The 22619-nt window shown below is 41.8% G+C and overlaps 1 protein-coding gene across 1 annotated transcript; it reads left to right on the forward strand.

The window, feature by feature from the left end:
- The first annotated feature begins 1156 nt into the window (after nucleotides 1–1156).
- On the forward strand, nucleotides 1157–12737 carry LOC145398350 (ketohexokinase-like). The gene is made up of 4 exons (XM_080271241.1): nucleotides 1157–1290; nucleotides 10752–10959; nucleotides 11522–11757; nucleotides 12111–12737. Exons 1-4 carry the CDS (start codon nucleotides 1160–1162, stop codon nucleotides 12412–12414), a joined length of 879 nt encoding a protein of 292 aa, XP_080127367.1. The 5' UTR covers nucleotides 1157–1159; the 3' UTR covers nucleotides 12415–12737.
- The last annotated feature ends 9882 nt before the right edge of the window (nucleotides 12738–22619 follow it).

The raw sequence follows: 22619 nt of genomic DNA on the forward strand, positions 1-22619 counted from the left end.
GTTACTTTCACCTGACTTGTGGCTTGTGGTCTGTGTTAGATGTACGATGGCAGTTGGGAAAGGCTAATCCCGGTGGCCACGGGACATTGGACATTCGGTAGGGATGCACATGGAAGTTTTGACATCGCTTGTGGGTTATGGTTGGTATTACTCGGGTGCTGGTGGTACTTTGGGAGTGATCAGACCAGCACATGACTTAGACCATTCAATACAGGGACAGATGGACATATTAGCTCAGGTTGTGGGTTACGGCCTATTTACCGTGTATGGCTAGAGCCCAGTGACCACAATACCGAATGTTTGAACATGTTGGCTGGCCAGCCGAAGCTCTCTTGGATTTTTACGTCTGTATAATAGCAAGTAAATTCGGATAATGGTTTAATAGACCCAAGGTCCAGTATCCAGATAATGAACAGGTCCGGATACTGCACGTCCGGATAAATGAGGGATTACTGTATGTATATATGTCAACATAAGACATTGTTTTGTCAGTTTTAGGCAGCAAAGGATACAACGCTTGCATAAAAAAATTTTCATGGAACAAATTCAAAAGTTGATGGTTGTTTTTGTTCATCAGTTACTGAGTAAGATTCAGAGTTCCTTATCAGCTGTAATGGTACAAAAAAATAGCTCATTGTACTGGAAGAAAATTAACTTAAAGTTCAGTTGTTTCCTACCAGATTAACATTGTCATGATTTGGTTATCAAAGATAAAGTGATGTAAGAAGCTGCTGATAAGAGCATCTCAAAACATCTCACAGATAATAGAAACAAAGATTATGGAGGCATTTACATTCCATTAAGTTGTATTGGGTATGATATCTGTCATTTCCTGTTCTCTTACCAAAGGAAATCTTCAAGCACAGCAGGTTTCTTCTGTATTTTCATCAGTTTTCAGTCAAGGATATTGTATGTTTATATATTCATACATTCTGTTTTTTCATACTTTATAGATGGTGCTGGGGAGGAATGCCATCATGAAATGGCACTGGTATATATTGGTACCGTATATATGCAACTGGGCAGCTCTGCTGCTCAGTTGTACAAACTTCTCTCAAGAGGAGGGCAGTTTTAGTCCGAAATAGAGTAACATGGATATACTTATAATACCAGTTTTCATAAACAAGAGGCTTAACTAGATAACTTCAACAGGGGTGACATGTCAGAGGCTGCCGAACTTGCAGTGGCACCCGTGCTGTGTGTGGGCCATGTGTGTGTGGACCTGATGAATGTGACTGCAACATACCCTGAGGAGGACAGCAAAGTGGGCACCAACACAGTGCCAAACAGGTATGGACTTTATCACACCACCATTCATTACCACTAACTCCAAACCAGACTGCAACCAAACCTATCCCAAATTTATGATTTATAAACTAATCATAATGTGAGTGGGAGAAGACTAATGATGAGTTGTACAGAAGTTACTAATGAGTATGGTACAGTAGTAGTGCTGAACTGTAGACACATCTTTATGCTTAAATGTTCTCTTAATTGTACAAAATATTTTTGTTGGCCTATGATCAGTCTTATAATGAGCAGCCAATGTTACCTTAATATATTGTCTAATCTTGCTTCTTTAGCCTTGCAGTAACGTGATAATGTTATGGTATTCAGAGTAGCACCATATGTTAAATTACTGAGTGTACTGGAGAGGATTCCTTCATTCTGTGGTAGCACCATTTTGGGGTGCGAGTTCCAGTCCCCATTTTAGGTACAAATGTTTTTGCTTGTTCTTCCTTCCTTCAGTATGAGATGGTGGGGTTTAACAATATTTACGAGGGTTGGTATGATGACGATATATGTAATAACTCGTTTGTTTCATACTCTAGCAACTTTATTTTCGTGTTTGACAAGTTACTGTTTCATTCTGACTTGAGTGCATTGTTTATTTACAGGGAAATCAGTCGTTGACACATTTGTTTTATATCAGCAGTTTGTGAGACTTGGCAGCATTGGTTCATAGTGTGTTACCACTGTGCTGCCTTACAGTATATTACATGCTGTTACAAGTAATCATAATTTATTTCAGTTTTAGAAAACAAAAGTGCTTCTGAAAATACCTGTGTGTACAATGCTGTATGTACAGTACTGCAATCACAGCATGAGTGAAAATAGTTTTTCAGAAAAGCATGTTAATTGACTTGTTAAGTGTATTTAACCAGGTTGAAGAGCTAGCACATGTTAGGCTGATGCAGTTGAACCTGAGTATTGTGTTGTGTGATGGTAAAGGAATACAAGTATTACCGCCCAGTGTACAAAGAGTTATAATAATGACCTACAGCACAGTTACTGTACAGTGATTGGATAGGGAGAGGTTCCACAACTTTGTTAAGACTTCAGAATTATATGTGCATGGTGTGAGTGTGGCAGACAGAGTCACACGGGTAAAGATACATGCAGGTGGTGTGATGAGTGCCAAGCCAAACATTCTGTGTGTGGGGCTGTGCTGCCTGGACACCATCAGTCAGGTCACACACTACCCAAAGGAGGACACCGATCAGAGGTAGGCTGACATGGTACTCTGTCTTTTCTTTTGTATTTCTCAGAGCTGTAGATTAAGTCAAGAGTTTTTTTTAGACAGTACATTGCTGTTGCATATGTCATGATTTCTGTGTTTAAACTTGTGAACCTCGGCAATTACCAGTCATTTTAAAGTTTGTGGTATGGTAGATATGTATAGAGTAGCTATATGAAATACTATACAGTAATATGTTGTTAGGTGAGCACTACTGTTGTTGGACTTGATATTGTTTTTAGTTATTAGTTTTACTATAGTAAGCTGATGAAGTTAGGAGTTCAGTAACACATTTTTTATTAAATACTGTTTCGTATTGTACATATTCACATTTTCCATGGGAGTGTCAGTGTTCTTTGGCTAACTTTATTGCACTTGGTTTTCACTTTATGGGTCAGAATTTTCTGAGTTTGGTGTTATCCCTTGGCTCTGTTTCTTCTAACTTTGAATGCCACTTTGCTAGTTGAATTTTCTAGCATTGGTTTCCAACTTTGATTTTATTATGTATCACTTGTGCTTTGCTGGACCTGACATAATTCACTGTTTTGTTGACTGTTGTGTTGTAAGAGAAAGGGTTTCTTGCCTATATATTGGGCAGGTTCATCTTTATGTCATTTCAGCTTCTTTTCAAGTCTTGAATAAATTTATGATGTTTTAACTTACAGATTATTGAGAAAAAAAAAAAATGTAGCATCAGCTCAGCTTATTATACAGCTATTTTCACTTGTATGCCAGTAGTACATATTTTGTATCCCCCCCCCCATCTGGGTTTGCCACTCTTCTATATTCTTGGGTTGCACTCTAAGATCCTGGCTCGTAATTAATTGAACCTATACTACAGTTATACTGCCTTCCTCTTTCCTCTGAGTCTTTGGAATGGAGTCCTTCACTTCGCATGGAGCTGTTCCTTTGTTGTACTGTAATTGTTGCTGCCATAATTTTATGTCTTCCTTATCTTGGCCGGATCCGTGGGTTGGGCCTTTACTTGGTGACTCTGCAAGTAGTTTGGTGCCTTCCTATGGTTATAACACATTTTTCCCACCTATTATGTCTCTTTTTTTTGACTGATAGCATTGTAACCTCTTTATACTTATTTGTGACACTGTTTGCCTGCATGTGGTGTGGCTGTTGTACTTTTGCATGTGGGGTGCAGTGTTCTGGTTTGTAGGAAAAACACCAAATGCACATGAAGGACCCAGAACTTCAGTGTTTCTCATGTTACAACATCTTCAGGAATAACCAATAAAGCCACAGATAATACATTGAGTAAATCCTGGGTCCTCTTTCTGCATGAGGTGTGTTTCTCCTCACGGTTGTTGCAGCACACAGTTTCAACTTCATTCCTGTTTGTATTTATGTTCTTCATCCACTGTACTTAACACTGAGTGATACAGTCTCTTCCATTCTCCATGGACCATTTGCACCAAAATACTCCATTGTAATGTTTTTATTTGTTAGTTTCTGCTACCATACTTTATTTATCACATTATGCTATGGACACAAATTGGGATCTTAAGGTTATTATTAATTATTTAAAAAAAAAAAAAAAGGCTCATACTCTCCATCCAGGACTAATTCCAGCTGGTTAAATCATATACCACTTTATCTGATACTCAACCCCTCACCTTCAGTTTTAATCAGTTCAAGATTCTTTTTTCCAGTGACATCAAAAATATATTATTGCTACAGTACTTTTCTCTCTCGTGTGGTGATAATGTGGAGTTCTCTCAGTAGTAACTTACAGCATTATTAGTAAGTAAAAATTTTTCATTTAAATTGCATGTACAGTACCATACAGGTATAATAAATGCAGAAAGCTAAGGTCTGGGGAATGAGTCCTTCATATTGGCACTTTTCAAACTCTCAAAGCAAGGTTTACACTCTAACTACCGAATTTAGCATGTTATTTTTATCATGAATGTTTTGAGTCCGTGAAACTCACAGATGATTATGTAATGGATGCATGGACAGATTTTCTAAAAATGTACCCATAAACACTGTTGAAGGTGATTTAAATATACCTACTAAAGAACTTCATAATTAACCAGTTAGTGCCTAATCCCGTTCTTTTGTACAGTTTTGTAATCAGTTCCGTCCTGTTATCTTATCCCAGTATATGTACAGTTGTGGCCGAACATTTGTGAAACTCATACACTATATTCTGAAATGTTTGTTGGGTTCTGAAGATCACATCACTAAGTTTTAAAAATGAATACTCACTGTACAGTTATTGCTGTTTACTGTAAAGCCGTGGATCAGTACTAGAGTGCAGTAGTACAGTCCTTTTCATGGTAGTGTGCTGGCAGTCTTCACTTATCTTAGAGAATGTACTGTACTCCTGTTGTGGGATTCTCAGACATTCTTATGATTTATTCCATATCATAATTTAGATTTGTGTTTGCAGGAACACCTAGACACATGAGGAAATTCTAGTCTTGTCCTCTACTGCAGAAAATAGATATGACAAGATGATATTCTACATTTTTTTTTGTTTTTTGTAAGGAGTAAAAGGAGACATGAGTAGACAATTCTCTTTTTCCCATCTCTCTTTCAAAAACAAGTCAGTTATGACAGGGAGTCAATTGTAAATATATATGAGAATCCTATCCCAGGAGACTGTAAATTAGAAGGAAGTAAAATAAAGTGAAAAAAAAAAGTATATATATTGTGACAGCCTATGAGATTCACATTACCAGAATGTGCAGGAGTGCCACCTGGTCAAAATTGCTCTATGTAGATAATAAATGGGAAAGCCGTCTCTGTGTCCAGGAAGATGGGCTCAGTTATGGTAAGGAAATGTAAATAAAGCAGAGAGCTATAAATCCTGTTAGTTCGTGATTGTGCTCCTCTTGTTGGCTGGGTAGTGGTCATACTGACATACTAACAGATAACAGTGATATGTACATATTTTGTGCATAATGGTTGGTTTTTGCATTTGTACCAGCCAATTTTTTTTTTTTTTTTTTTTTTTAGCAATGGTTAGACTCACCAAAGTTAGTGTTATAAAAAAAAGTTATCCATATTGATAAGTAAAAAAAAAATAAAAAATGTATAGTGGGAGGTTTTCTTTAGTTGCCAAATAGATGGAGGTTTTGTAGTGCAGCTTGCAACATTAGGTATGTGATTAGCAGTAACAAAACATTAACACAGCAAGCAGCTGAATGTTTAAAGTCCCATCCATCCATCCATTGCCAGACGCCATGTATCCCAAACGGGGTGGTCAAGCGCTTAGAGTTAATTGTTTTACAGGGAGGGGCACTAATCCTCCACCAACCCCACTTGACACGTAGGGATGCCAACAGCATCTGGTGTTCCCAGGCGGTCACCCATCCAAGTACTAACCAGACCCAACGTTGCTTAAAGTTATTCTCTTAAAGTGAGATCTGCCTGTGCCAACTTACGAAGTCAGTGTGGAAAAAAGATCAGCACTACTGTGTACTCTGCTGTTGTCCAGAGTGGTATTACAATGTTGACTTGGATAACTGAAATAAAATTATTGCTTATAACATCTTTACTGGGTTAAAGTGTGTGTTTGAACCATTCTGCATTTAAGCTTTGTTTTTTCCTCTGCAGTATTTTGGAGATTTATTTTAATCATTCAGTAAGGGACTGTCATGTAGAGTTCACCATTCACTTAACTAGAAAGTTTGGGCTTCATTTTATGAGCACTGGATATGCACCAAAACTTTTTCAGTTGCTGTATTGTAGTTACAAAGGGTTTAAAAAAAAATGAAGCATAGTACATTAAGAAAAATAAATCAAGAGTATCAAAATCATCACAGCTTTCATGTAAAGTAGTTCTGCCTGTGTGATAATGTTATAAAAATACAGTATGAGTGTTAAAAGAAATCTTGTGATGCCACCAGTTGAGTCAACTGTAGCAAAGTGTAACAGGAGTGGTATAGTGATGAAGTGCCTCTGTTAGGTGCGTGGCACAGTGGTGGCAGCGTGGAGGTAACGCTTCTAACAATTGCACTGTCCTGGGGCTGCTAGGGGCTAAACCAGCATATTTAGGGACCATCGCCAACTCCCACGAAAAAAGGTACAGGAGCAGCTAAGGTCTTGCCACTTAGTCAAGAGCTTTTTGTCAGAATTAGGCTGGCTGAACATCCACCTTGGTGAACATTAAATGACTAAACACCATTGAATTTATTGTGGCTGTACTATAGCATAAATAACTTATGGTACACTCCCTTTTACTTGTACAGTGTATGAGATGCGGTCCATTCAGCTCCTCATGTATAAGATGCAATTTTTATAGCGGATAAAGTACAATGTATCTATCATACGTCACAGTCCTTGGTGGCGGGTTTAATACTTTGCTTACTAAATGCTTTTAAATAGTACATTTGAGAGCTATAAAAGTAACTATATGCTTTATATTTTTGTATTTTTATAAACATGGTAGTACAATACAGCTTATGATAGATTTTCGTTATGTACCAGTATTTTTGCCATATGATGGATGGATCAACAGTGTTACTGTTCCTGAAATTCTATTTCCCAAGTATTCATTTACAGACCAATCAAGAAAATCAAAGAATGAGGGAAAAGCAGGGTGTAGTGATGTAATAGGATGGTGAATGAAAGAAGTCTTATGTCACAGAGGTGGATGTTCATTTGTGTTGCCAAGCACAGTATTAAAGACTTTGTTCCAGTGCAAAAATGTGTGTAATTTTAAACAAGTAGCTACAGTGTGTCAGTGCATTAGCACAGTAGTGTGCAGTTCAGAGATCCTTGGGATAAGATGATTGATAAATAATTAATATAATTGTATTCATAATAACAGGAGTATTATATATAACTACTCACCCCTAAAATATATTGATTTTCTCATTTATTTTTGCTTCAGTTATTTTAGGTCATAACTTTATAGTATTTTGCATGTTCCCAATGATCTGCATTTATTTAAACCCTTATAAAGGATCCAGTTGTTGCTTTCTTATTTCCTACCATCATTCAATCATGTCTCTTTGAATGCAGTAACTTACTGTGGTTGTATATCTGCACCTCTCCTCTCATGTACTCAGTTTGGATTTACTGAGTGCAGCTGCAGCTGTGGGTGCATCATAGCTCATAGGAATGTTACTTCATTAATCTGTTATTGCACCATATTTATAATTACCTCTGTGATACTGTATATTATATCCATCCATCCATCATCCAATTGTATGCCATCCCATGAGGAGCGTAGTGGCCTGGGGCTGGGCAAGTTGGTCCAGACATTTAAGATGAGAGTGACCAGCCTTATTCATCCCTGAGTGGCATTACGTGAGCAATAAACCCCAACCACTGCTTGGATATAAACCTACACAGGTTCAGTCCAATTGGAGCACCTTAATTACCCACTAAACCACCAGATGCCATAATTTGGTTATATGGTTACCACCTGGCATAGTAAATGGTTTCCTGGTGTACATATGTGTAAATTAAGCATTGAAATATTTTCATTAGTTTAATTCAGCATTAGATGATGAGAGGTAAGGTAATACAGGTGGTCCACATTATATGTCATTGATGTGTTTAACCCAGTAAACCTGGATATGTCTTTGTCAGTTTATTCTTCTCATCTCCAGATGATTTTATTCAGCTTTTTGGAGAGACTTTTTGGACTGGAAAGGTTAGATGTACCCTGAAACCCATTCAGTACAACAGACCTTCCCTAAAGAGAACCAGATCAATTGGTAGCAGGAAAAAGTATGCTAAAAGGGACACAACTAAAACTCAGGGGTTAAAAATGTCACAACATTTGCCATACACATGATGCTGCCAATTGGGAGCTTTTAGTAAATCAGCTTTTTAGGTAGCAGTGAAACTCCCTTGCAGTTGCAATGTTAATATTATTATTTTTTTTTTCTTTAATACTGCTACTGCTACCAGATAACTGTATTTAACAGATGACAGACCTCTAGATGTGAGGGGGTTGATTAAAGTAGTAGTAGTGGTAGTTGTTCCCTAGACAGTTTGGCTGAACAGCCCTGAGTCCCTAAGGAAGGCTACGGCCGAGACCGGGCTTTCCCACAGAGCTTTCAAGAAGTGTACGTTGTGTTGTTGGCGTAGGTGGTTTTGTGCAATGCAGTCTTCCATAATGTGCTTCGTAGTATGGGGTGCTGTGTTACATTTTGGACAGGCATCAGCAACAGAGTCATCCAGCCTCATGTGGTAACTTAAGAGGGCTGGATGATGCCCACATCTCAGCCTGGCCAGGTGGACCCTGTCCTCACGAGGGGGATAGGATTCAGCAGGGTGGATATCAGGAGGCCGTGCATGCAGCTGTGTGTTGTCTTTAAGTGACTGAATGGAGCGGCGAGTGATTTGAGTATGGATATGCTTCTGGAAGCTGGTCTGAGGCAGGCAAGGGGGAAGAGATGACAGTATTTGTGTATATCGTGTGCTTGGTGTTGTTTTGATGTTCCTTGGTGTGTGTGAATGTGCTGCCATGTAGTGTAGTGGATGTTGTGGGTTTGTGGAGGCTGCAGCGAGAATTTGGGTGCCTCTCATGTCTAGGTAATCATTGACTTTGAGGACTTTGGTTTCTTGATGTAGGTGGTCTGTGGGTGTAGTAGCTGTGCAGCCTGTGATTATTTTTAGGGCCTTGTTCTGTATGGTCTGTAGAGTGTTGTAGTGTGTTTTAATGAGGTTAGGAGCCCAAGCAGGGCTTGCATAGTTCATCACTGAACGTATATATTGTTTGTATACTGTGGTGATGGTTTGTTTGTTGTGTCCAAATGTTGTATGGGCAAGTGACCTTAAGGCATTGAGTCTTGGTGTTATTTTATTTTTAATGTTTGTGATGTGTTGTTTAACCCGCCCCGTCCCGGAGACGTGAATTCACGTCCTCACATGATGTGCACTCATATCCCGGAGACGTAAATTAATGCGGCAATTGCAAGGTCCCTAATTTGCACAATTTTCAATTTTCGCGAGTGATTTCGCAAGTGATTTTTGGCACGTATACACGGGACACCTTCCTCTATTCCTCTACAAGATGCCAAGCAGGGACAATGCCTTACACCGCATAACCTCTCCCCTCCCCCTGCATGCCATTGTCTCGGCAATTCACCTGTTACCAGTGACCTGGCCGATAAAGTTATTCAGGGCCAGAGTGATTCCCCAATCGATGACAATGTGGAGGACAAAGTTTACATAGCATTAGAGGAAGAAACAGTCAGAAATGATGATCAGGTAATGTGGGAAAAAAAGGTCATGAATGGTGATGAGTTAGTGAGTGAAACAATGCTTATAATGCCTATATTACTGTTTGAAAACCAATATACTCTTGTACTACATATTAATTTGTACCAAGTAAATAAATAAATAAATACTGTTTATGAGTGGATAAAATAGTTACCCTCCCATAGAACTCGTTTTCTTTGGTGCCAGCCTGTTACAAAACCCAGTCAGGTAAGGAGGTACTCGTACCTGGATCGAGTATTTTAAACCTCAGGTGAGCGATTTCTCTATGAATTTTCGATGTTTCTCACCAAAAGCGAATGTTTGAGCCTGAAAAAAAAAAAAAAAGGTCCAAAAATGTCGAGACTGGGGCGTACCACTGCCCAGAAAACGTCGGGATGGGGTGGGTTAAATGACATTAACGTATTGTATGTTACACCAGGGATTTTGTGTGTGTGTGTGTGTGTGTGGTAGGGGTGTGTTGTTTATGGTGAGGTGTGGAATGTGATTGTGTTCTGCTGTCCAGTTTGTGAGAAGGGTCACCGTAGATTTGGCTGGGGCTATTTTGAGCCTGTTTGTGGTGAACCATTCATGCAGTGTTTTGAGGTATGGCTGGAGGATGTGTGCAGCTGTGTTTGCATTTTGGTGTGTACATGTAAGTGTTATGTCATCTGCATAGGTAGTTATGTGTATCTGTGGTGTGTGGGATGTGGGTATGTTGTGCATGTATAGGTTAAAGAGTGTAGGGAACAAAACAGATCCTTGGGGGACGCCATTTGTGAAGTTTCTGATGTTCAAAGACTGATTGATTAAGGTTATATCAAGCATGCAGTTTAAAAAGTCTAAGTTGAAAAAACTTGTCAGGAGATGGTAAGAATCAAATGAAAAAGACAGTCTTAGGATCAGTGGGTTAATTGGTAATTTTTCTATAAATTGCTGATGATTGAGAATTTTAGTATATAAAAAAAATAAGAAAAAAAGATGTCTCTTGAGGACTTGCTGTGTTCTGTCTCTTTCGTATGGTACATTCTACTCTCTTATTCTCGCGTACATCCACCAGATTTCTCCTAGATGACTTTGCCAAGTACGGTATAAGGACAGATAGTGTGGTCGAAGTGGAAGGGTTCTCATGCCCAGCCTCTTGTGTGATACTGAGTCAGGCCACTGGATCCCGCACCATCATTCATGCTAATGCCGGCCTGCCTGAACTCACACCTGCTGACTTTTCCACTGTCAACCTTTCAGAATTTAAGTGGGTCCATTTTGAGGTGAGGAAGCTTAGATGGGCAATGTAAGTTTTTCTGATCTGATGAGAGCCTTTTACTTAAAACAAGTAGCTTTCAAGATCCAATGCATTATCCATGAAGATAATGTACCGGTAACTGACGCATTAGTAATAGCAGATTGGGTACCAGGTTATACATTATTTGTGATTCATAACCTTATTGTACTGAAAGTCCTTATGGATAATATACATCACAGAATTATTCAGTAATTTTTGTTAAATGTGCTTTATAATAATAGTTGTTACAGTAGCCATAAGTTTTAAATGGATTTTGAAGGATCAAGCTTGGTCAGACTGTCAGGTACATGTATTGGAATATTTCATGTAATTTTTATAATGTAGCATAAGGAGGGAGTCTTTTAAAAATCACTTAACTCTTGAACCCAAAAATGATTTGTTTTTATATTCTGCTGCTGCCAGATTATTTTTTTGAGCAGTTGGTGCAGGTTTAGCAATTGGAATACAGTATGAAATATGTTACTTCTTAACAATGTAAATATAATGAAGCATATACACTACAATAGTAGCAAGTGTGTTTCATGCAGGGTCGAAATGTTGAAAATGTGTCCAAGATGATTGCCCACATTAGGCAACACAACAAGAGCATGCCGGCTGGGGAGACCATCACCATATCAGTGGAGGTTGAGAAGGCCAAGGCAGAACTTGACCCACTCATTCCCCTTCCTGATGTCCTGTTTGTGTCTAAAGATTATGCAAAATTGAAGGGCTACACCAACATGACTGACACTGTGAAGAAGCTACAGGAGGAGGTTCGGCCGGGGTGAGTAGAACTTTGATCTGGTGTTTCCTTGACTGAAGAGGTGTTGGAGAGCGATGCCTTCATGAGGTGGCACCAATATAACCAGGCAACAGTTTTGTAGATGCCCTCAGCTCCCTACCTATCCCCTGAGAGGATGATGGTAGATTGCAGAAGAGCAGCTTCAGCCTACACTTCACTGAGTTTGCATTCAGGTGGCCCTGGGGCTATAACTACCACTACTACTTCTTTAAGTGAAGAAAAGAATGTTAATTCATCAGTAATTTAATAATGAAGTAACTGTATGGGAATTACCTTTAAATGAGGACTGTTAATGGTGGTGAGTATGCTGTATTCAAAGCACCCTTTCATCACAGATGCACTGTGATCTGCCCTTGGGGTGAGGTGGGTGCCAGTGCTGGAAGGAATGGTGAACTAGTGAGCAGCCCAGCCTTCCCCCCTAAAGCCGTTGTTGACACGCTTGGAGCAGGAGACACATTCAACGCAGCCACCATCTTTGCTCTTTCCCAAGGCCACAGTCTCACAAACAGTGTCACATTTGGCTGTCGTTTAGCTGGGGCCAGGGTGGGAGTAGTGGGTTGGGAGGCATTTGGTGACTTAGTATGCAAATCGGACTTCAAGCTGACTCAAATAGGAGAAGTTTTAGGCAGAGGAAGCTGATATATGGAGAGCTGGAGGGGCAGAGGGGTGGATGAGTTGAGGCCTAGGAGGGTGGATGATTGGAGGCCAGAAGGACGTGTAGAAGGAGTGGTGGCTGCAGCGTGGGTGTACCTCTTAATACTCTTGGTAGTCTGGCAGCTTCTTTTCTCAGACCAAGAGGAGGAGTTTTGACTCTCCAGGTGTACACAACAGATAATATCCTCAACACATTTTCTTTTCTTGCTACATTAGGCCATTTTGAATACTTTATCCTGTCATTCTCTTTTGATTGAATATACTGTATTTTGTTTTCCAATCATTATCACACCAAACAACCTCTTTGTGTTTCTTGTACTGTAAGTAATGCTGATTTTGATATTACTTTTTTTTTCAGTAGCTCTTGAGGCAGTATGAGATTTGACATTACAAGTACAGAGATAAGTACTTTGAAAAATTTAATACAGTCTTTACTTACTTTAATAAAATTCTTGGTATTAATTCTGTCAAGCTTGACCAAACTGTCTACAACACTTTTTATATATATATATATATATTGCTCAGTACCTGGTTTGGATCAACAGTATTCCATACCATCCTAATTTGTCCAGCCAGTATAGTAATGCAGTATACAGAAATGCTTTTGGGAAAAGTGTGAAACACAAAAGTCATAAATTTTAGTTTTAGTGTCGTGACATATCTTCCCTCTAGTTTCTGTGAAAATCATACTGCAATTGTGCACTCAGCACGTTAGTCTGGTGTCTAGGGTTTCACTGTACCTTCACTATTTTTATGCTGTCTTCGGTATACTCTTTTTACTTTAACTTGGCCTAAAACTGCCTTCTCTCCAGCTTAAATGTAGAGTTGTTACAATAGATAAACACTAGAATATGGTGCTATTCACAAAGTACTGCTATGGAAAGGATGTAGAGCCACTTCATTGTCTTTTTCTCCACTGAACTACATGAAATAAGTTGCAGATGGATGAAAATTGGACCAAGATAAGGTGACTAGAATATAGTGACTCAGTCAGTGGTGGAAAGTTGAGGAGTGATATTTGTTGTATAATAGACTGAAGACCACTCTTTTTGGTTCTTGGTTGACGTGACTCCCCAAGATTTGCTCAGTTTCCCTTTATTGTTGGGTTAGAACACATTAGTTTGCTCATTGACACAGTAATTAATGTTGCAGATAAGTTACTTTTCTATTTCTGTGTTGTTCAGTTTTCTTAGAGTTTGTTCAGATTGATCGTATCAGAAAGATTTTGTGCGTGTCTATCCTTACTTTCCTAGAGACATGCGTTCCAGCCCAGTTCATCTTTTCTTTGTTTCATCAGTTTCCCTTTAGTACTTTCCAGTTAGGATGAAGGTCATGTGCTGGTTACTAGTTTTGAATTTCCAACAGGCAGCTGAAGGTTTGTTTATCATGTAATGCTTCCAGGGGTTGGGCTGGTGACCCATCCTCCAGTGTTGTAGACAGCTGTACCCTAGCCGTGGGCTGATGCGCTTTGTAAGGGTCAATATAGGATGGGCTGTTGCTGTTTTTGCATACAAACAACAATCGAAAAGTTCTGATAATGGTTGACACTCAGTTTTATTGGACAGTAGACACGTAAAGGTACTGCACGTAAATTATCCCTTTCAGCATGACCTTTGTTTGTGATCATGACAGATGGGCTTTATTTGGTTCTGATGACAGTGATTTCTTCCTCTGGGAGATCTGCCTTTTCGTATCTGAGTCATACGCACAAACCCAAGTTTCAGCCCCATTTATGGCCTTGGATAAGAGTGGTGGACCCAGTGCTGGCGGAAGAAAGAGCACGGTGCTCCTTCTGGTCATTTCTGAGAGTGCATAAAACAAATGTATTGGCAGAAAATCAGCGGTGGACAGGTCACTTAAGTGTAAACTTATTCTTGCTCTTGCTATGGTGCACAAGCGTATGTTATTTAGTCATATCCTGCCTTCTTTCCATCATTCCTCTTCTGTCTTTCTTTCCATCATTCTTTCCTCTTCCTTCTGTCAATGGGTGACTGTACACTGAGTGACAGTTCAGATGGCTTCCTCTACATCAGGAAGCCATTTACTACACTGAGTGGTAACCATATAACAAAATTATGGTGCCTGGTGGTTTAGTGGGTAGTTAAGGCGCTCCAGTCGGATTGAGCTGGTGCAGGTCTATATCCAAGGGGTGGTTGGGGTTTATTGCTCACATAATGCCACTCAGGGAAGTGAGGCAGTAGGTCACTCTCATCTTGGATGTCAGGACATCTTGCCAAACCCCTGGCTCCTACGCTTCTCATGGGGAATCATCGGAATAGGTGATGATGACGATGATATATATATGGCAACTATAAGAGTGCCTGATATGTGATAAACAGTGACGTGAATCATTGGCCACACATTATGAAACATTGAGACCATTATCAGAAATTTTATTACCACACCGTGTACTTGCCAATAACAGTTCAAGGCTCATAATGAATATAGATCAATAATGGTAAAGTTGTTTCAGTCTGCTAATCATGTGGCTCAGAAACATTTGTAAGCAAAGTAACTGGAAATGCAGTACAATACAGTAGTCCAGTTGGTACATAAATGAGAATCAGAGGTTCATTTAGAGATGTTCCCCAAATTACTGTCATATTTTGTGCAGTCAGGAAGTTATGATTGTGAAAATTAATGGTTGTGAATTTTAAGGATATGCTATACTGTACTCTCTTTACCCTAACTTAGCATAAAGATACCATCTCACCATCTTGAATGTTTAGTTGTAAGAACAGATTAACACTAGAACATGATGCTGTTCATGAAGGAGTGCTGTGGAGAGGTTGTAGAGCTGAAGCATTGTCTTTTTTCACCACTGAGCTTGTGTGTTACAAGCTGCAAAAAGACAAAAATCTGGGCCAGATTAGAGTGAAAAAAGTATAGTAAAAGAGGTGCCGAAAAGTGAAGGGAGATAAGTGCTAGTATACCATAAAGTGAGATCAGAATATTAAAATAAAATCATTCCTGTATCATGCTTTTATTTGTTGTGCTTCTCTCCCTTCACTACTCTTTGCCTTAAATTATCCTGCATCGAAAAGCAAGACTAAGCTACATACTTCATTATCATTCTTGAAAGTATCTGTTAAGTACAGTATTGTCAACACAAAACCTTGGTACTAGGCTCCCCTTTTCATGTTAGTGGCTTCCATTGTTGTTCGTAGGGTAATTTTGGATGGTTGAAAACATGTCTTCAATGTGCTTCTTGTATTCAGTCATGGCTCAGTGTAAATGAACTGCTGTAGTGCCTTTGTTTATAGAATGTATTATATTTTGACAAATTTGTAAGCTACAGAATGGTATGCATGAATAAATGTTGGCAGGATCATTACTTGTAGCCCTTTCGCTTTGTTTGCTATTAAGGTGTATGTGGATAATGTGGGCTCTAGTTGACATGTTTTTTTTTTTGAGGTCTGTAGTGGAGTAAACTGTTTTATGTTTTGATTGACGTTTCATTATCCCTAAGTGTTTAAGAAGTTAATGTCCCTAATCATCCTACTGTGTGTGTGTGTGTGTGTGTATTTACCTATTTGTAGTATACAGGAATTGAGCAATGCTCATGTTGTCCTGTCTCCATATCCACATTTATCAAGTCTACCTTTACACACGTGAATGTTTTTCTCATGCACCACCTTTTCGTCCAAGTCGTTCCAAATACTTATGTATTTACCTAATATACCTAATTGTGATATACACGGATTGTGTTATGCTCGTGGGTTTCCGTCGCTGTTTCTCAATAAGTCAAATTTAGCTTTAAACTCACTTAAGTTTTTAGACTGGACGATCTCTTTGTCCAGGCTATTCCATAAGGAAATAGCCTGTAAGGAAAGCTATATTTCTTGATATCCTTCAAGCAGCTTGACTTTTTCAGTTTCATTCTGTGTCCTCTTGTCGCTCTGTTATCCCATAAAAACAGATCTTCTTTGTCAATTGTATCTACTCCCACCATGGTCCTGAACACTGCAATCATGTCTCCCCTCTTTTTCCTTTCCCCTAAGGAAGGCAAAACCAGCTTTTCCAGCCTCTCTATATGACAGGTCTGCCAGACTGGGGACCATCTTGGTTGCTGTTCTTTGTATTCTCTCAATCTTGTTTATATCTTTCTTTTTGTATGAGGACCACACTATCTAACTATATACCTAGGCTGCTTCCCCCAAGGAAAGGGAGGTAGCCGAGACAGGACGACACATTCCCCATTTACTCATCCATTCAAACACATTCATTCGCATCTTAGCCCCAAAGGGGAGAACGGACAGATCCTCACCACACCACACCGCACAAGGGTCAACTGCGCAATGCAATCAGTGACATCCACAGCAGGGCCTGACAGCAGAGCTGGTTTACCCCTGCCACATCATAGAAGACCCATCCCCTTACCCGCACCTGACCTGACTAGCTGATCAGACCAAATGCGGGAGAATATCCCCTCAGGGCTGCGTCATCACTTATTCATTCACAATTTCTCTCCATTTATTTCTGTCACGCACAGCCACTCTTCCTTGCTCAACAGACATCCCTCTCGCATCCAGCGCTCTTTTCACACTGTCCGTCCATCCTATTCGTGGTCTTCCTCTCAGCCTTACACCTCGTACATCAGATTTAGTTATCTTTTTCACCAATCACTCATTATCCATTCTCTCCATATGCCCAAACCATCACAACACCCTCTGCTCAACTCTACCAGCTATCTCCCAAACAACTCCAGTTCTCCTTCGTTCTTCATCATTTCGCACTCGATCCATACGCGTCACTCCACACATACTCCTCAGACACCTCATCTCCATTACATTCAAACTTTTCCTCTCTGCTACACCCATATTCCATGTTTCAGCCCCATATAATGCAGTCAGTACCACACCACCCTTATACAGCCTTCTCTTTACATCCGTTCTAAGCAAACAACATCTAAACACTTTTTTCATTCCTCCCAGCACCTTTCCTACTTCATTTATTCTAAACTTCACTTCTGCATCTATTCTTCCATCCACAGCAACATGTGACCCTAGATATTTAAAACACACTACCACACTACCGCTGCATATTCTAACCTGGGGCGGATCATGGCCACTATCAATTTTTTCATCATCTCCTCATCCATATAATGAAATGGTACTCTTAAGTTAGTCAAGAGTTTATAAGTCTCTCCAACTATCTTGTTAATGTGCTTTTCTGGTGACAAACTATCTTGGACCAACACTCCCAGATCTTTCTCTTCTCTCATTTTTGTGATTAATTCATTACCCAACAAATAATTCAGTGATGGCCTCCTGGTATTTTTACCCATTTCCAATATCTTACATTACTTTACATTAAATTTCATTTCCCACGTCCGACTCCAATCATGTATCCTATCCAGATCCTCCTGCAGTATTTTACAATCCTCAACCTCTACCTTCCTCAAGATCTGTACATCATCAGCAAACAGACTTGCATAACTGTTCACTCCATCTACCACATCATTTACGTAAATCAGGAACATTACTGGCGTCAACACCGAGCCCTGTGGGATTCCACTTGTTACTTCCCTCCATCCAGACGTCCTATCCTTTATTACTGTCCTCATTTGTGTGTGTGTGTGTTGCATATCAAGGTGGTTGAAGAAGTGGTCTAATGGAGTCTGGAACAGTTTGATTATTTGAATTTTTTTATTTGGACTTCATTGATCTTCCACAATAATCATCATGTTACAGTAACACCCTTGCTAATACAATCATGCCAGTCCTGATGGGACAGTTCTTGCAGGTATTCAGTATGGACCGTGGGTATTAGCACCAAAGTGATGATGTCAAGGTGGGTAGCACAAGGAAGGACCGTTGGGCCCCGGGGAACAGAGTATCAAGTCTGTGCCAAACACTTAACAGCTAGGAAATGAGAAGACTTCCAGAGGATGTGTTCAGCCGTCATCCAACAGCAGTTCAATACAAAAAGATGCTGTCTGATAGTGCTGAGGAGCGTGGTTGACCTTGAGAGGATGCTGCCTGATAGCTGCTCAGACAATACCAGTCAGTAAAATTTGATTCTTGTTATCTCACCTGTTAAAAACCAGGATATTGTAAATGAGACTCGTTTATTTACTTGTGTTTCCAAATGGATGATTCACGCACCTTTCATGGGTTGGTAGGTAAAAGTGTAACACTTGGAGAAGGGAACAATGGCAAGCTGGATGACAGGTGGCATTAGAACCTAGGGTAGCAGTTAAATATCTGGCAGTAGGCTCTATGATCTAAGTAATGGACGTGAACACTGTGGTTAACTTCCTCATGGCATCTGTCCCTCACCTTTACCTTTACCTTTTTTTTTTCTTCTTATTTTTTTAAATTATTGTTTGGACTGTAACTGTCAAACCAGGCATGATAGTGATGTAGATTTTTAAAATAATTGCAGTACATTGGTTCCGGATTTTAATTATAACTAATTTATGTACAGGTATTTACAACTGATAGGGATGTATGTTAATGATGATAGTGTGCTTCATGAACACCCCTGACAGTGTATTAGGGTGAGGACCAGGAGGGAAACAGAAACAGCGAGGCCAGCTTGAGCATGTCCAGGCATGGGCACATCCTATCACTACAGTGGCCTGAGTCAGACTGCTTGCCAAGCCCCAGGCGGGCAGTGATGTGCACGGGAAAACTTCCCACTCAAACAAAAACTCCAACACCCCCTCTCTATTGCAGTGAACTCCCCACATCCTGCAGTATTGATACAAAGCACACTGGTTGAGGAGGAAGGAGGTCACTGCAATAACAAAACAATGGGCAGATACTGTCACTCATCATAAGACTAGGCATTACATGACACAATGCTGGCAAGACTTACATGTTACATATATGCTTATTTAAGAATAGCATAAGTGCTACAACAAGGAATTCAGTTACATACACTGGGACAACCATCGCTCTGGTATCATGGTAAAGTATAAGTGCAACAAGGTTACTCACATTGCAAAACACCTTAACATGCCTAAGGGTACAAAACACAGCAATGTCTTGGTACATAGTTTTCTAGGTGTCTTGGGGTGTGCCTAATGTGCCGTGGCCTCTCTAGGGAAGGGAGAGACTGAGGGGCCTACCCCTTGTGGTTGTCCTCCCGCCGGGGATCACCCTAGACGTGCGTGGTAGGTGTCTGTTCCCCTGTCTCCTCATTGGGGCGGAGGTGGCAGTGATTCCTGAGGGAAGCTCACCCACTGCCGTCCAGCCACACCAGGTATTGCCTTGGGACCGATGTCTCAACAATAACCTCCACACGGTCCCACTGTCCCGTCCCCTGGCTCTGTAGGCACACAAGCTGGCCTAGGTTGAGAGGGGCGAGGTCATGTGCTGTCTGGCTGAATCTCATGGTTGCTGCGTCCCCAGTGTGGGCCATGGCCCGTTCCCTGCTTCTCAGCATCCCGGCCCTCTTCCTGCTGATCCTGTAGTGTTCTCTGGCAGTGGGTACGGAGTCTCTCAGCTGATGTCCCATCAGCTGCTGGGCTGGGGATGCATCGGTGTCATGTAGCAAGGTGTCAAGGTACTGGGATATGGCCCTGGCAGCTGCATCCAAGTCCAGTGAGCTTCCTGGGCCGGTGTTGTTCCTCAGCAGTCTCTTGGCAGACTTGACTGCGGCCTCCACTCAGCTACTGAATTGTGGGTAATGTGCCGACGACACTCTCAGCTGCACACGCCACACAGATAGGAACGCCCTCACCTCCTCACTCACAAGGTTTGTACCTCCATCACAAAACAGGACCTCCAGGATACCGAACCTTCTGAACTACGGTACTTACGAAAGGCCATATTGAGCCGTGAGCTGACAGTGCTCCTTGGCATATGCTCCACCTCCAGTCAGCCGGTTAACCTGTCTGCGTAAGCTATGTACTCCTCCTCCCTTTCTAGTTGGGACAGGTGAGCCACTGCTTGCTGGAAGGGGTACTCCGGTAGGGGTGTGGGCAGTAAGTTTTTCGCGGGTTGTGATGGGGTGCTGATTTCACATACTTGACAGTGCCTCCTCTTCTGTTCCACCTCAACATCTATGCCAGGCCAGTACTGTACATGCATTGCCTGGCACGCCTGAGCATGAAATCCCCGCCCTGGTGACCTGCGTGGAGGTTGGCTAGGATCGCGCGTCGAAGGGCTGTGGGAATTACAAGTCACAGGTGACCCTCATCACTGGCATACATGACAGTGTCTCCCTGGCAGAACAGGTGCCTCCTCATCCTGTAGTATGGGCAGAGTGCTATCAGCTCCTCATCCTTTTGGTCGACCCAGTCCCTGGCGCTCATGGAGGAGCCTGTGGTCCTTGTCTTAGTGTGCATCCTCCTCCACTTGACGGAGGTCCACGATGGTGCCTTCTTCGTCTTGTAGGGCGCAGGCCATAGCTGCTGCAACTGTGACACATGTAGCCTCATCTTCCACCAGGTCCATCTCATCTGGTCTGCCTCATAGCAGGAGATATCTTGAGAATGCGTCTGCTGCGCGGTTCGCTTCCCTCTTCAGGTACTTCATGCAAAATGAGTACATCAATGTCTTCTCTTTGAGGTTGAATATGCGGGGGTTGCTGATGTCTTTCAGTTCTTTGTCTTTGAAGATCTTGGTGAGTGTACAGTGGTCTGTGATGAAGATGAGGTCCAGACGTCCCACCAGGAACAGACGCATCTTTTTCAGGTACCATGCAATGGCAAGGGCCTCCCCCTCCAACGCTGAGTAGTTCTTCTTGGCCAATGTTAGATGGCGGCTGCCACACAGGTCCATTTTCCAGCCACCCTTGCAGCACAGGGGGGCCTCTTGAGACACACACTGGGTGTACTGCTGCATGACCACAAAACCGATCCCAAGCCTGCTGAAGTCAGTGATCACTGCTGTGGGCCGTGTGGCGTCGTAATATTGGAAGCCCGCTGCCGCAAGCTTGCCTATAGCCTCCTGTGTTGACTCAAAGATGGACTGGAGTTGGCCATCCCATTACACCACTTTCCCTGATGGTTTTTTCAACAATTATCTGAGGGACTTGTGAGTGGTGCAACGGCAAAGAATGGCACCACCTGGTTCACCAGCCCGAACCATGACCGGATATCTATGAGGGAGGGGCGTGGCTGCATCTGGAACTTGGTTATAATGCTTAGCAAGTCATGGCTAAGCTGATACTCCTCCCAGCCGAGCAGATAACCTGCAAACGTCACGCTTCTCCTGCAGAAGAGGAATTTGTCTGAGCGGAGCGTGATCCCATTTTCCGCACACGTCCACAGGAACTGGAATGTATGCCGGAGAGCACTGGTGTTGCTATGGTCATGCAAGAGCTTGTTGTCGACACATTTCAGTTTCCTGGGAGATCTCTGCTGTTGTGTCGTCATAGCACTTGGTAAAGGGAACCTGCCCTGCACAGTGGCCCATGGGTGTGCGCTGGTGGCGGAAGCAGCCCCACGGGGTGATAAAGGTGGTCAGCTTCTTTCTCTCCTCCTCCAGGGGGATCTAGTGGCACCCCAAATAAGCGTCTGCTACTGTTTTGAACATGTGTTTCAGTACGCTGGTGATTGCGTTGAACTGGGGACAGGTGTGGTGGGTCTCCCGCTGGTTTGTGTGATTCAGTCGCTGCTAGTCCACTGTTTTGCGCAGCCGCCCATCCTTCTTCGGGACCACCACCATACAGGAACACCATTCTGTGGGTTCTCCAGCCGGTATGGGCGTGATGATACCCTTCCTTATGTCCTCTTCCAACTGCTGGCGAACTTTGCTTAGAAGCGGTGGGGGATGGATACTGTCGTGTGCACCACATAGGGTTTGGAACAAGGGCGCAGGTGGATGTGGTGGGCTGGCCCTTTCATCTCTGGCAGGGGGGCGCAGCTCACTATGAATATCATGTGCCCAATGTGCTCCAGGAACCGCTTTTCCAGCAGGCTCACATTTTCTTTCATCAGGGCTTATGAAGGAGTACAGTATCGGGGTAATGGGCGGGGATTAGGGACTCTTCCACCTGTTCAACGGCCCCTACGGTCGCCAGCACGTTGAGGAAGTCGTGTGGCACTATACTCAGCTCTTTGCACGTCTTCAGCGATAGGTACAGCTGCTGCACCGCCACTCCCTCAGCAAAGAAGGTTCACCATGCCAGAATTTATTACAGGCACCAAAGAATGGCCCAGAGATCGCTCTGCTGCCCTAAGTGCCCAAACCTCCCCCTGGAAATTCTAAAAATTTTATTTTAGATAATAAGTACAG

Source organism: Coenobita brevimanus, chromosome 45 (genome assembly GCF_032717465.1).
Source record: "Coenobita brevimanus isolate Jiangsu-jjx chromosome 45, ASM3271746v2, whole genome shotgun sequence".
Taxonomy (NCBI): domain Eukaryota; kingdom Metazoa; phylum Arthropoda; class Malacostraca; order Decapoda; family Coenobitidae; genus Coenobita; species Coenobita brevimanus.